The 14,815-nt window shown below is 52.7% G+C and overlaps 3 protein-coding genes across 3 annotated transcripts; 1 reads left to right on the top strand and 2 right to left on the bottom strand.

The window, feature by feature from the left end:
- Positions 1–326: 326 nt before the first annotated feature.
- On the bottom strand, positions 327–2,288 carry eme1 (Crossover junction endonuclease eme1; the record flags this gene model as incomplete). Its single annotated transcript, XM_014684257.1, has 1 exon — positions 327–2,288. One exon carries the CDS (start codon positions 2,286–2,288, stop codon positions 327–329), a length of 1,962 nt encoding a protein of 653 aa, XP_014539743.1.
- Positions 2,289–7,809: 5,521 nt separating this feature from the next.
- Positions 7,810–13,277, top strand: Kif21b (Kinesin-like protein KIF21B; the record flags this gene model as incomplete). Its single annotated transcript, XM_014684256.1, has 3 exons — positions 7,810–7,972; positions 8,090–8,413; positions 8,506–13,277. The coding sequence occupies 3 exons, from the start codon at positions 7,810–7,812 to the stop codon at positions 13,275–13,277; spliced, it is 5,259 nt and encodes a 1,752-aa protein (XP_014539742.1).
- A 760-nt stretch (positions 13,278–14,037) lies between these two features.
- atl1 (Alkyltransferase-like protein 1) lies at positions 14,038–14,671 on the bottom strand (the record flags this gene model as incomplete). The annotated part of the gene is made up of 3 exons (XM_014684255.1): positions 14,038–14,230; positions 14,346–14,481; positions 14,557–14,671. The coding sequence occupies 3 exons, from the start codon at positions 14,669–14,671 to the stop codon at positions 14,038–14,040; spliced, it is 444 nt and encodes a 147-aa protein (XP_014539741.1).
- Between the last annotated feature and the right edge of the window lie 144 nt (positions 14,672–14,815).

The following is a 14,815-nucleotide window of genomic DNA, read 5'->3' as shown; positions in this document are numbered from 1 at the left end:
AATTTGGTCTTTGCTTGCGTCACAACATGCCTGATGTGCTCTGCTAACATGGCACCCAAGTCTAGTCTTTTTTTAGAGCGACCCTACCCCAGCCATGTCGACACCTCCAAATGGCCACAATTTTGTTTCGTCTCCCGTAGCTTCGTAGTTTTGCCAAGTGTTTCAAACAGTTTTACGTGTGCATACATGTTACATACATTCGACATAATCATGGTGTGTGATGTGTGACGACAATGAAAAACAGTACGAGTTTGGGAATCTCTCCGAGTGTGGGCGAGACTTGAAAGAAAGCCTACATTTTATTTCTAGTCTACAACACATCTCCATCATACATCCGTGCTGTCTTCATCTTTGCCCGTGAATACCTTGTACATTCGCCGACTGATGGCTTGCCCCAGTGTCCGGTCCGACACGGCGCCGTCCTTGTTGGCGCTCTTCCTCACGGAATCAAGCCTCTCCGGACCACCGCGTTCCAGCCCCTGCACCAACTTTGTAATACTGTCAAACTCGGCCGCAATGCCATACGCGATGGGCGCAGTGACCCGCACAACCTGTTGCAACGTCCTCACGTACGTGTCGTGGGCACTGTCCCCGGTTCGCACTTGACCGCTCTCCATGCAAAAGCCGGCGACGGAAGTTGCCTGATCCCGCTGCATCCTGTACGGGATCGTGGAGACGTGCTGCGTAAAGTTGATTACCCACCTAGCCGTGTCTATGGCAACGGCCGTATGGTGAATGAGCATCCCGTGCTCGACTTGAAGGGCCAGCATGGCATCTTCAACAGTGTCCTCCGAGATATACTCAGCGTTGTTGGTGCGCGACGAGGAGGATGCGGCCGCGCCCGTGGATCGAACACCAGAGGCAAAATGTCGGTTTCGGTTGTTGCGATTCTGGCGGAGCCACGGCGTCATGCCCTGAACAAGGTACACAAACTTCATGCTGCCGTGATGCGTCTTGATATCGGCGACATGACTTGCCAGCAAGTCACCCAGCGCCATGGCAACAACTTCTTCAGCTGTAACGATTATCATGGCAATTTCCTCGTCGACAATCTTTGCTGGCACTGGCTCCCATAAGCCAATATCATCGTTGTATTTGCTCGTCACCTTCCTCCGCCACTTGATGATGCTGTGTTTGGGGCAATCCCAAGTTGCATGGTCCACGCCAAGGCCTTGCAACATCTCTTGGACTTGAATTCGCAGCTCTGAGCTGAGGCCAGAAGGTAAATCTACAATCATTTCCGGGGTCGATACTTTCTTGTCGGTGCGAAGCTTATTTACTTCCACCAGAGCAGCGGCCCGTTGTTTCTCTGCGGCTTTCGCAGCCTTGGCTTCCTCTCTCTCCAGTCGCTTCTTCGTCTTCTCGACCTCTCGCTCATGGGCTGTCTTTTGTGGCTTCACCCTTTTTGTGGATGTAGCCGAGTAGCAAGTCCTAGACTTGGACCATGTCAAGTCGCTCTGCGACCGTCGCAATGGCGATCGAGCACGGCGCTTTGAGACATCCATGTCTGAGATGGCTGGTAATGCGTCATTGGCATCATCACTCAACGAGTCAGAATCATCAATAGTGATTAGGTCTTCCAAGACTACGGGTTCATTGGCCCATCTAGGCAGTTGGGGGTCAGCGAATAAGCTGGTGTCGACATCCTCATGCACTTCGATTGCGGACTGTCGGGAAATTCCAGCTTGCCAGCGTAGCCCATCTCTTCCTTTGCCATATTCCGTGGCCGTGTTCCGACTTCGAGATGTAGTCAGCGATGGTGGAGGTGAGCTGCAAAAGGGGTCAAGAGACACAGCCCTCTTGCTAGCAAGTGGTCTCCCGGGCAGAGGATGGGGAGAGCTGGCGAAGGGGTCAGAGCTGAAGCACGAAATTGCGTCTTCGCATGTTGAATTTCCAATAGCCTTTTTAGCAACAGATGTCTGCGATGGCAGTCCTTTATCGATTTGTTCTTTAGCCGGCGAAACCGGCTCCAAGGAGCTTGTAAACTCAATGGGATCCCATACTGTTGGGTTCTGATAGCGACTCGTCTGCTCTTTTAGCGGCAACGGGGGTTTCGACGAGATTGCAGTGGTGAGTTTGTCGCAGTTGGTTTGCGCGTCACCCGGTCCTGTTGTCCTTTTGCGTTTGGCTTGCCGATCATCCAGTACATCAAATACATCGTCGTCAAGGTCGTCAAAGTCGTCGATATCATCACGGCGTTTTGCTGGCTGTTGCACGCAGGCCGATGGTCTGGAGGTGGTTGTTCGCACAGGGCTGGATGAGATTAGGTCGATTACATCCGAGGCCATTTTCATGGCATGGGGTCTTTAGGCAATTGCCATTCCAAGGCATATAGGGAGCCGTATTTGTGAACAGCTTGGGCACCGTAGCTCTGGAGACGCGGTGATTGATTCGGCCACGACACTTGACGCGTTGGGCAACAGCGCGCATCGCCAAGGACACGCGCTGGTCACGTGAGCCTGCCGTGATGTACAGGCAGAGAAACGCAGAACACGACTTGGTCGGCTTCCCCACAACACCAGACTGAGTCAACGCGCTTCAAGCTGGCATTTCACAGACTGCTCAGTTTGCCGTACAAACTCTCATGCCTCCCCTTGAATCTTGCTAGGTGGTCTGTACCGTTGCACTTCTAAAGGGATGGACGCCATGCTGGCGCACGGGCTTCCACAACAGTGCCTTGTCACGTCCGAGCGCCATCCACATGTGCACTTGTAGTGGCAACCACACTCGCCCAAGCAAACCCAGACGTTAGTGAACTCGGATTATTATTTCCCTCATGTTTGACCTTCACGTGGTGAATCGGGTGTCTCTATTTCTACTACCTACTTGAGCACCTACCTATATGTGTAGTCATCCGACCGACACTTCCTATGTATATATGCGGCTTTTCAAGAACCAGTCGTTATCTCAAAATTCCCTCTTCACCATCAAGCAACGTCCTTGAGCGTGCATGTACAATGACGGCTTTTCAATCTCTCAAGTCTGTCGTTGCGAAGAGCCTTCGAGCCTCACAGTGGCGTTGGTGGTCGTTTCATCGAGCGCCCGCGTCCATCAAGAAGCCGGTTCCCCCATACGTATCCCTGCTGACAGGCGGTAGTAACCGTGAATCACACAACAGATAATTTGTTTGCAAGTAGTGTGCGGAGTAACTGACCTAGTCAGAGACACACACATGTGTACATGACAACTGCAGACTAGCTGTGTCTTGAGCTGTGTGTGACCTACCCTAGACGCTAGACCCATTGACATTTATCCTTTTTGCAGTGAGTAGTTACTAGGTCTACTCGAGCGTGATGCGGCTACTCGTACTCCTCTCCGGACATATGCGATTATGTATAGCGTCGAGTTGATATGTGATGTGTAGAACGGCGATGGAATGACCCACAGCTATGTTTTGGCATCTGTGGATGAACATATACCATTGTGCGCCCCTGGGTGATACGGGGTATTTTGGTCACATTTTTTATAAGTCCTATGCTCCTTTTGCTTTCGTTTCCCTCACTCCGTCTCCGCTAAATTTGGCCGTGCTTTAGTCGGCGATTGGCGATTGACTATCAGACTGGGTCAGACAAGTACGGAGTAAGTCGCGGCGGATTCGTATTTTCATGTCTGCTTTTTTGACTGCTCCAGGGGTGCGGAGAAATGGAAGTTGCCAGGTTTACTCAACTTGATGTACGTATTGTATGGTTCCTGCTTGGCCAACAGGCACCCTTTTGATCCAGACTTTCACCGGGCCATGGTTTAATGACAAGTCGCCGAATGCCCCGTACTGATCTGATACCGCCTCGGGTATCGCAAGTGTCGGTGAAATGTGTCAGTTTTTGAATGACGCATACTATTTTGCCGAGCAGGGAGCGCTCCGCAGCCGTCGCCAAATCCCCATCGCCGGCTCAATGAATAGGGATACTAGTACTAGTAGTAGTTAATTGGAACAAATTCCGAGACAGGTTGCGATATTTAGAGCATTGAACTCTGTCTCGCATTTTTGAGACTTTTTATGTCTCTCTGCTGATTTCTATTCGGATCAGAGAGGGAGAGGCGGGTGGCGGAGAGAGAACAATGCCGCCTTTCTTCCAAGTAGGTACAAGGTCTCGCTCCCGAAGTCGCGCCCAACCAAGATGCCGTGTGTTAGTGCAGCGTCCAATATGAGAAATGGCCTCGGAGCAGCACAAACGTATGCTGACGGAGTACTGCTTGGTCAAGGCTGGCGGAGGTCTGTAAATTGTGATATTTCCCCCCACGCTGTCCGGCTATGCTCGTGATTTTGTTAGAAGCGCTCTGTACCGTCACGTCCAGAATGCTGGGTTGTGTCCGTTGATTTCCAAAAGATCGACGGCCTGTTCTAGTAGTATTGTAAGGCGGGCGTTGCAGACGGCCAGTTGTAGTACCATGAGACATGGCTGACCAAGTGTCTTAGATGCAATGATTGGCAACGAGTCAGAATTTCCTATTCGGACCCAGTACGGAGTTCTCGGTACGATGTCTTCTATGGGATTCTGTAGCGAGCAGCTGAAGCAACTGCCAAGCAAAGTGCACGTTGCGTAGACCTTTGACACAGGATGTTCAACCGCCTGGGGACAAGGTATTCGGTATCTTGCGCAATACTAACATGGCACTGGGAGTTTGGAGTTCAACCCGCAAGCATGTACGGTGTAGCCTTGATGAGCTCTTTCTCAGAAATGTGAGCAATCAGGCGTCCGCTCTGAGAGAAAACCAACCAACCACCTTGTCACCTTGTCGTGGACGGACGGACTCGTCAAAGCGGAACGCCAGCATCCCAGTAGGTGAACTGAACTACAACAGCAAGAGCAAGTTGTACATCCCAGACATCCCCAAACTCTGAACGCGTCTTTATTCTTTTTTTCTCGCGAATCCTCGCCGGCTGGTTCGGGGTGGGCTCCTGGTGGCTTGTGATGGCGGCTCTGATTGTCCAGCTCCAACTAGCCTCTCAGGGGTGCCCGAGTAGATTGCTCAAGCTGTCAATGGTATCAGGGTCACTTGCATCGTTCTTCTGTTTACTATCAGTTCTTGCCTGGTCGCCGGCGTGGCCTGCAGCAAACCAGACCCGGGCGCTAGGACGTTGACTTACCCACTCGGCCTTCAGACAGTCTTGGCCTGTTGAAGATTCTCCTTCGGATGGTGAGCAAAACAAAGAGGGCATCTTGTGGCCTCGGGAGCATGGCAGGGGTCTTCTCGCGCCACTGCATTGTCCCTGCTGGAAAACTCTTCCAATGTTGCCTGTACTCCATACACTCCATACAATTGTCCGCTAGGCGATGTGCACGGTACGCCGCCGCACCAGGCACACCAGACCATCAGGAATTAAATACTATCCATCACGGACGGACAGAGTTTGGGACAGGACCCTGCCGTATGTCTGCCCCCAGCGGCGCCACACCAATTGAACCAATTGATGGCGAACTCTGCAAAGCCACCAACCCACAACACACATCGCAGCCAACCAGCACTTCCATCTTCAGCTCTTCAGGCTCCAGCCAACCACCATGGTCGAGCTTCAGGAGCAAGAGAAGAAGAAGACTTTCAATCATGCTCCAGAGTTGTTCACCACAAACAGCCACCACCATTTTTTTTTTGGACATGCTGGCCGTTGCCGCGCCCCTGAAACTTTGGGGCTCGGCCTGTCATGCGGTGCTCGCATGGCCCCCTTTTTGCCTTCTAACTTCCTCCGTACACAGAAGCAGTAATAGACGCTACTTAGGGGTCGTGTACCGACAACCGACAACCGAATCCGGAGTCCAGACGCCGACACGAAATCACGCTACAAGCGTACATACGGAGTAGTATTGTATAGTGGCGGCCGATGGGGCGAGTTTGCCGCTGAATCAGACGAGAGACATGACGGAAGTGACAGAGGAATTGGGGATCAGACCTTGTGTTCTCCTGTATCTGGCCATTCGTACCCTGTGGCGAATCCCTGCAAGCTGTCAAGGTGTCAAGGGGTTTGACCACCCAGTAAAGTAGGGTGTGCCTGCCGCGTACTCCGTACTCCGTAGTGTTTGTTTATGTTGCAGTTTGTTGTTGCATTGTAGACTCAGGAGCAGCAAGTAGCAAGCTGCACGACGTATTCCGGACAAAGTCTGGAGTAGCAAGTACGGCTCCCGTTTTTGAGAAACGAACCCAAGCGCCGATATCATGGCGGCGCGTCCATGCTTAGGCTTTTCACCCAATGCTTCAACCATCAGTGCACATCGACCGAGCATGTAACCTTGGTTATATGCAGTATGAACTCGGTTGCACATTCATGTGCAGTTGCAATGCGAGACGTGATGATGTGGAACACGGATCTGTAATATGTATGTGCCCAAGTACGGAGTACAGAGTAGTAAATTCGGCCACGACTGGTCATCATGTGCCCTCTGCCATTTCGCCAGGCGGACCGGACAGTATGACAAATGTGTCGACGACGCTCTTCGGGGTACGTAGCTTGCCATGTTTCGACGACTCTCGAGTTCCCTTGCCGCGTGGGCCTGGGACCTTTGGGACTCCACCCGGTTGCAAGTCAAAGCATCTCGCCACACTTGTTCGTCTTGCTCAAATTGCACGTAGTACAACGACTAGGTGCCTATTAGGTCGATAGGTACGGAACTCCGTAGGCACCTAACGTACTCCGTACTAGACCACGTATGCAGGTACCAGCCTTTACACAGAGTGCTCCGTGTACAATTGTACAATATGGACAGAATCTGGTGACGAGTGTCCAAACGTCCAAGGGGCCCCATCTTTGAGCAAACTTGTAACCCATGCCATGCTGCCATGTTAGCCGGGTACCTAGGCGCATAAGCCGGGACTGGGACTGACGGGATGGCAAACTGGCTTCCCGGACCTTGGCTGCCGCTCCAGCACGGCCCCAGACAGCCAGTCGTTATGGTCTACCTGAAGCGAATGAAGCACTCATGTCGACAGTAGTACCTTGGTGTCGCTGGCCGTGGAGCGGTTGAGCGGGTTTATTGGGGGAATATCTGGACATGGGAGGCATTGATGGAGGGGAGGCGGGGCCTCGCTTTTTTCCGTGTCCAGGCTCGACGGACCATACATGTGCAGGCTCGTCGTCAGTTGCCAGTTTAAGCCAGTTGGTCGCCAGCTGCCACCGGCCAGCCGCCGGCCAGCCAAGTGTTTAATTAGTCACTGGCAGCTCCTCAAGCCCGAGTGTCTTGTGCAAGCATCCAGTCTGGTGTTCCTGGACCCTGGTCGTTGCCAGCCTTCCCAGGTCCCAGGTCCCAGGTCCCAGTCCCCAGTCGCCGCCCGTCGCTCGCCGCTCGACGCCCTCAATTGATCGATCCCCTTTCCCCTCGCTCTGTTGACTCCAACACCACACGAGGACGGAGTACTACTACTACGGAGTACTAGCCTTAAAGATGAGGGCAGTCGAGACTGGGACCACCCAGGTCCGCCGCCCAAGGCCCCCAGGACCCTCCCAGGACCACACCCCCCTCCCCAGCTTGTGCTTCCATCCACACACCAGTCTTCCCATCCCACGACGGACATACATAGAACTCCGTACTGTACATACTACACACTCCGTACAAACATACATATTCCAATTTCCCCCAAAACTTCATACATTGGCAACCGTCCGTCGCTGCGGGTCTGTCGAATTTCGCCAAAATAACCCCAACTTCGCGCCGCGGCGCTGGGCCTCTTGCTGGCTTCACAGTCCATCCGAGACCATCACCGGCCCTCGCATGATTCCCGGTCCCGAGCACGCACACACATCCTCCTGCACAGGAATCTTGTCTTGACGTGCGTTTTCTTGTTGGGCGTACCGAGTGTCCTCGATCTCTTTTCGCCATGGCATCATCGCCGCCGGCGTCGCCTCTACATCACCGGGAGCGACCTCTCAGCGCCATCGTGAGACCAGGCCCAAGGAGTGCCAGCAGGTTGAGCATGAGCAGCAAAGCTGGTGTTGGTAGCAGGGCCTCGGACGACGAGAGCCGCACAGCTGTCAAAGTTGGTATGTATACTTGGTGGCATTGGCTTGACGTTTTGCCATTTCGAAGCTCTACAACGCCGTCCGCAATCCCCTCTTTAGCAAATAAACACATTGTTTGCTGACCGTCTCTCCGTCAAGCTGTTCGGGTGCGACCACCGTTGAAGCCCAACGATCCAGGCTATGATCTCATCCCACAACGCTTTCAGCGCTCCATGGTCCAAACGACATCCAACACCAGCTTGGCCATCGACTCCCCGCAAGGCAGGAAGATATTCGTCTTTGATCGCGTCTTCAGCCCCGAGGTTCTGCAAGATGGAATTTGGGAGTACTTGGCTGACTCGATCAACGCCTTTACACAAGGCTACAATGTCTCGCTTCTGGCATATGGACAGTCTGGAGCTGGAAAGTCATATACCATGGGCACCTCGAACCCAGGTGAACATGAAGATGAATCAATGACTGGTAAGATCTTGGTGCCGCTAGCAGACACCCTCAGCACAGCAAAGCACAGCACACCGTCACTCGGCAGGCTTCATGCTTACTCTTTTTCACAGGTGTCATCCCCAGAGCAGCCACTGCTCTGTTTCAGAAGCTTGATTTACCCAACGCCGGAGGTACCGGCTCATCGTCAAACAGACAGTCCATGTCAAGTCTCCGGACTCCCCGCTCCTACAACCATCAAAACCTTCTCGGCGACCGCAATTGGTCGTTGAAAGCGACGTATGTGGAAATTTATAACGAGCAGCTGCGCGATTTGCTTGTGCCCGAGTCGACTCCTGCCAATGAGCGGACCAACATCGCCATCCGAGAAGACACAAAAGGCAATATTATCCTCACTGGCCTGCGACAAGTCGACATTGGTTCTGTTGACGATCTCATGAACGCCCTCAATTTCGGTTCCAGCATTCGCCAAACCGACGCCACTGCAATCAATGCCAAGTCTTCTCGCTCTCACGCCGTCTTCTCGTTGAACTTGGTGCAGCGCAAGAGCAAGCTTCAGACGGCAACTGGTGCGGAGAAGCGACTCTCGATGCCTCTGGAGGCCATGACTGGCCAGGACCTGTCAATTACGACGGACAGCAAACTGCACTTTGTCGATCTTGCGGGAAGCGAGCGACTTAAAAATACTGGTGCACAAGGAGAACGAGCCAAGGAGGGCATCTCCATCAATGCTGGTTTGGCATCTCTAGGCAAAGTCATTAGCCAATTGTCCTCCCGTCAATCTGGCTCTCATGTATCGTACCGCGACTCTAAACTAACCCGCCTGCTGCAAGACTCGCTAGGTGGCAACGCCATCACCTATATGATTGCGTGTGTCACTCCTGCTGAATTCCACCTAAGCGAGACTTTAAACACGGTTCAATATGCGCAGCGTGCTAGAGCGATCCAGTCCAAACCACGAATCCAGCAAGTTGACGATGGAGACAGCAAGGGCTTGATTGAACGACTACGAGCAGAAGTGTCCTTCCTGCGAGATCAAATTCGAAGCTCACAAGGCAGCGACCATAATCCACGACGAGGCAATGCTGCACCGAATGAGCGGTCTGACAGATCAAGCGAGCGGGAATCGGAACTCCAAAATCAACTGCTAGATGCCCAAGAAAATTACAGCGCGCTGAGCCAGCGACATGCCAAACTGATTGCCGAACTTGCGAGGGCACGAGAACACGAATCGGAGCAAGCTGGCCAGAATGACTCAACCTCAGCCGACGATCGACTCAACCGATCCAACTCATTCGCACAGGCGGTCGAGCAGGTTGTCCTCGAGTACGAGAAGACCATTCAGAGTTTGGAGCAATCTTTATCGAGTACCCGATCCACATTGTCTAACACCGAGACATCGCTTCTCGAGAAGGAAACAAAATGCGCATATGTGGACACCATTAATAGCCAGCTACAAGCTCGTCTTCAGAAACTCATGGACAGGGAGGCCAGCACCGAAAACTACCTCCATGACCTCGAAGCCAAGCTGGATGGCCATACGAGCGGCGAGGAAAAGAATGCTACGATTATACTGGAGCTTCGCAAGGAAATTGCGCGAGTCAGAGAAAACGAGGCTGCCTGCGAAGATTACATTTCCACGCTTGAGGAGCGTTTGGCCGAAGCAGACCAGGATATTGAACTAATGCAGCGTGAGATTGATCGTTTGGAGTCGGTGGTCGAGCGCCAGCGCAGCCTAGGAAAGTTGGATGCTCTTCTTTATGAGCTCGATCACGTTGATTCGGGCAAGGCTGACGAACCAGAGCCAACAATGATGAATGGAGCAACTCGTGGTCGCCGATTTACCGACCATTCTCGAAGCCAGTCGCACGTCAGCCGCAAGAGTCAACTTGATGGGCCGATTCCCGAAGAGAATGATGAGCATTCCCAGGACCTGAATACTGAGAACCGTGTCCACGATGCTGCAGCGGATGAAGAGACTGCCCAAGATCCCGATCAAGAGAATGACGTGCAGCATGGCGTTGAGGTGGAGGCCAAAGAGCTGACAAGCGGAAACACAGCTCGAAGCGCCAAGCAGAGCAAATATGTCGCTGACAAGCTGGAGAATGTCACACAAGAACTCCTCGATCTCCGTGTTGAGCACGAAACCACTATCCAAGACTATGATCAACTCCAGGCTAAATACGAAGAAGCTCTTCGATCGTTGTCTGAATTGCAAGACGCGGTTGATGAGGCACGCCACCCTGAGCGATCAATAGTCCGCGATTCTACAGTCTTTGAATCGCCCTTGCCGAAAGTTCGTCCTGATTCATTTACTTCTGACGGCAAATCGGTCGACTTGAAAGATGAACCTCGGTCATCCATGTCGAGATCCTTGTCGTCTGAGTTGTCTTCCGCGATGGAGTCACCGGCTACCATGAATAGTTCAGCTGTTGACTTGAGTTCAGAAGCTGACACCGCCACCACCAAACCCGCAGTTTCGAGCGAGGATTTGGGCCATCGAGAAGAAAATGAACAGCTAACCGCAGAAATCGAGAGATTACGCAAGCTGGCGGAAGAAAAAGATGTCGCTGAGAAGACTCTGGCTGAGAAATATGCCGAACTCGAATCTGCTCACAACGATACGCTGGATATGGTGGAGGAACTGAAGACCGAGGTGTCAAAGGCGCGCGCTGTCGAGGCAACGTCACCAAGAACTAGCACCCCCGTCATTCGTCGCAAATCCAGCCAGAACCTCTTGGTAATTGACCGTGCACATCGCTCCTTCGCTTCCCTCCGCAACATTGCTTCCGAGAACTTTGAGAATCAACCCGAAGTTATGCAGAGCTTTGAGCTCAATTTGAATTCTGCCATGCATGAACTCCACTCCCGAAGTGAACGCATCCAAGAGCTGGAGGCGGACATCACGTCGGTCAAGAAGGAGATGGAGACTAAGATGACCATCATCTCGGGATTGACACGCGAAAGATCCAGCTTGAAGGCCAGCCCGATGGATATGTCCATGGTTGCAAACTTGCGTGATCAGCTTGAAAGAAACGAAAAACAGATGTCTCAGATGCGGGAGGCGCATGAGTCGCGCGAGAAGGAGTTGACGACGCAGCTTGATGAATTACGAGAGTCTTGGCGGAATGCCGCGGCCCACCCCACGATTGGCGAGGGTGTCAACTCAACCATTGTCGACGACTCTGCCAAGGAAAGAGAGCAACGAATCGTGGAACTCCAAGAAGAATTGTCTGGATGGGAGGAGACACACAGACTAGTTATTGACGCCGCGGAAAAGACGGAGGCTGACCTACGCGCCAATATCGCGAAACTGGAAGCACAAATTGCTTCGTCGAATAATGAGCTCAACAATTCCATCGCTCAGGACAAATCTGCGAATCAGGAATTGGTCAAAGACTCGGAACAAAAGCAGAAGAAACTAGTAGACTTCTTGCGTACCGAGATTGATGAGTACAAGGCCATTATCAATATCAATTCTACCAAGATTGTTGAGTTGGCAAATGAACATGCCGATGCCAAGTCTGAGCTGGAGAAACTCAACAATTCCCACGAGTCGGCCATCAAGGAGCTTGAACAGCACCGAGAGCTCGTTGCATCCCTCGAGACCCAGGTTGCCAGTCACTCTGAGACAGCCAAATCCCACCAAGAAGCCCTAGATCTTCTCAAAGATGGACACGCAAAGGAGATGTTGGAGCTCAAGTCACATGAGCAGAAGAGCTACGAGGAACAGGCCGAAGTTCTTATGCAAGAGCATACTGAATCCATGCATAAGCTCGAAGATGAATTATCACGGGCTAGAGATGAGCTTTCCGAGATTGCCACCCAGGTCGCGACTGGTATGGGTGTTGACGTCAACATTGAGCTGCTCTCGGAAAGAATCGATAAGCTTCTGGTTTCTCAAAAGACGCTAGCCGAGGAACAACAAAAGGCCGAGGAAATGAAGAATCAAGTTGCTGAACTCACTTCTATCAATGAGAATGTCCTTGGTGATATCAAGGCTGCGAAATCTTCCTTGACAGAGATGCTTTCGGACAGTGCTGATACTGTCCCGACGTCTGTAGTTGAGCAGCTTGGTGCTGTGAAGACGAAGCTTGTGGATCTGGAAGGCCGCAATAAGAAGAACAGCCGCCTGGTGGAAGAGCTTGAGGAACAACTTCAGAACAACTTTGACGAAGCACAAATGACCAATAATCGTCTTAGCACTTTGCAGACGGAGCGCAATGTGCAGCTCGAAGAGGCTACCGCGGCTCGAGCCAAACTTCAAGGCGATTTGGATAGCATCCGGGAAGAGTACGCAGTACTGCAAGCCAAATATCAAGAACTCTCCAGCACGGGCGATATCAAGCGATCCAATTCCAACTCGACGATCCGCAAGAGCGCCTCACACACTTCGCTGCCATCTCCACCGCCGGCCATTCCTCTACCACCACTGCCCAATGTTGCTGCCAGAAGCGGCTCCCCAACCAACGGCGTGCCCAATTCTCCGACATCTGGACGCCCTGTTAGCAAGGACAATGTCAACATTTCACAACTCACCGAAGACCAAGAAGCCCGAATCAGAACCATTGAGAAGCACCTTTACGCTGAGCGACAATTGACACAGACACTCGAGGAGGCACTCACAGACCTTGAGAAGCAGTCGAAGAAGGTCAAGGGCGACTGCGATGCGTGGAAGAAGCGTTCGCAAGAGCTTGAAGCCGAACTCAAGGAATTGAAAGAACGACAGATGGAGCCCCAGGCAGATAATCGCTGGAGTATGCAGGCTGTCGAAGAGGAGCGAAAGAAGCGACAGGCCGCCGAGCTGGCTAGAAAGCAGCTTGAAGAAAGGATGAATGCCATTAACAAGAGCAAGAAGAAGAAGGGTAGTCTGAACTGCTTCTAGGCGGGGCTGAGCTTTCTTTGGAAAACCGGTACGCGAGAGGATCGAGACGAGGCTTCTCAAAGTAGCCTGACGACTTGAAGAGGCGCAATGGCTGGGGCCAGTCTCTTCATCACCGAGGATAAAGCCTTTGCTGTGTGCCTTTTTTTTTCTCATTGCTATCCTCTTTTTTTTTTTTTTTTTTGTGTTTTGCTTCGGTACGACCTGCAGGATCGTTTTAAGACGGCCCGTCATGATCATGTTTCACACTGTTGCGCATTCGAGAGGCTTTTGATGGGCGCAACACAAGGCGAAGTGTTTCTTCTGTTGTGTATTTCTTGGTTCCGGCGGCAACGAATGAAGTTTTATATCCCCCCCCTTTGTTTCTGTCATGGTTACACTTTCTTGTACGTTTGGTCTATCGTATTCATTATGTCTTGCCACTCTGCACTTGATACCACGATTAGAGGTATATCCTATGCCGTAGGAGAATGATGTTGTGCATGGTGGGAAGACATGGACTGTTGATGTTTTTGCTTGTGGTTTTGTTTCAATTCATGGAAGCGATGACCGTGGAGGATGGACGGCCTGAATGAGTTGGTGCCTGGCGTGAGCATGTGCGGCCTTTCCGGCAAAGTCATGACGTACTACAGTATATATATCGAGTGAGAATGATAAAGATTGAATATATTTTTTGCCCAGCAGTGGGCTTGTATGTTATTCTGTACCGAGCGAGCATGGATTCAGGACACCCTTCAAACCACGCTGTTGAACACAGACACACCTACTCGCCCTCTTCTTCCTCGCCAGTGCTGCTCTCCCAGGCCTCGTCACCAACAGCCTCAGACGGCAAGACGCGCGGAAACCAGCCGTACTCGCCAAAGTCAACCATGAATTCCCCCATGGCGCCGCGCGTGACGTGCACGCCCTCGTCCCTCAGCGCCGCGGCCTGGTTCTGCGCACCGTCCGGCTGGGACCTGCAGCCCGCCGCCATGTTCATCAGCATGCATCGACTTGCCGGGAACCGACATTCCCCCCTTACCCGGCGGAAGCTCCCACAGGCTGCACTGCAGGGCGGGAAAGCAAACGTACCGCGGCGATATGACGCCCTTGGAATTGATGACCCGCTGCCACGGGACGTTGGCGTTGTTGAAGCGGTGCGACGCATCGCTCGACAGGTGCTTCATGCACATGCCCACCTGTCTGGGCCGTTGTGCTGCCACCCCCCCTCGATCCCTCGTATCAGTCCTGATTCCCGGAGAATTTGCCAAGGTGCAGGGAGAGGGGGGGGGAGGTGACGTACGCGTTCCTACGAGCGTGGCAATGTGCGCGTACGAAGTCACTTTGCCGCGGGGAATCTCTTGCACCGCGCTGTAGACGGCGTGGAAGAAGGCGGCGGCTTCGTCGGAGCGCGCCATGTTGTCGATGTAGCTGGTGCGGCGGGAGGAGGGGGGCACAGAGGACGAGAGATGGGGTTGGTCTTAGTGCGTGGCGGCCATGGTTGACGCGTGGGAGAGATGGACTTGTTGCGGTGCGCCGTGGTGGTGAGGTTGGAAACGGGG

Source organism: Metarhizium brunneum, chromosome 2 (genome assembly GCF_013426205.1).
Source record: "Metarhizium brunneum chromosome 2, complete sequence".
In the NCBI taxonomy this organism is placed as follows: Eukaryota; Fungi; Ascomycota; class Sordariomycetes; order Hypocreales; family Clavicipitaceae; genus Metarhizium; species Metarhizium brunneum.
Note: the sequence above shows the minus strand (reverse complement) of the source record. Positions and strands in the feature narration are given on the sequence as shown.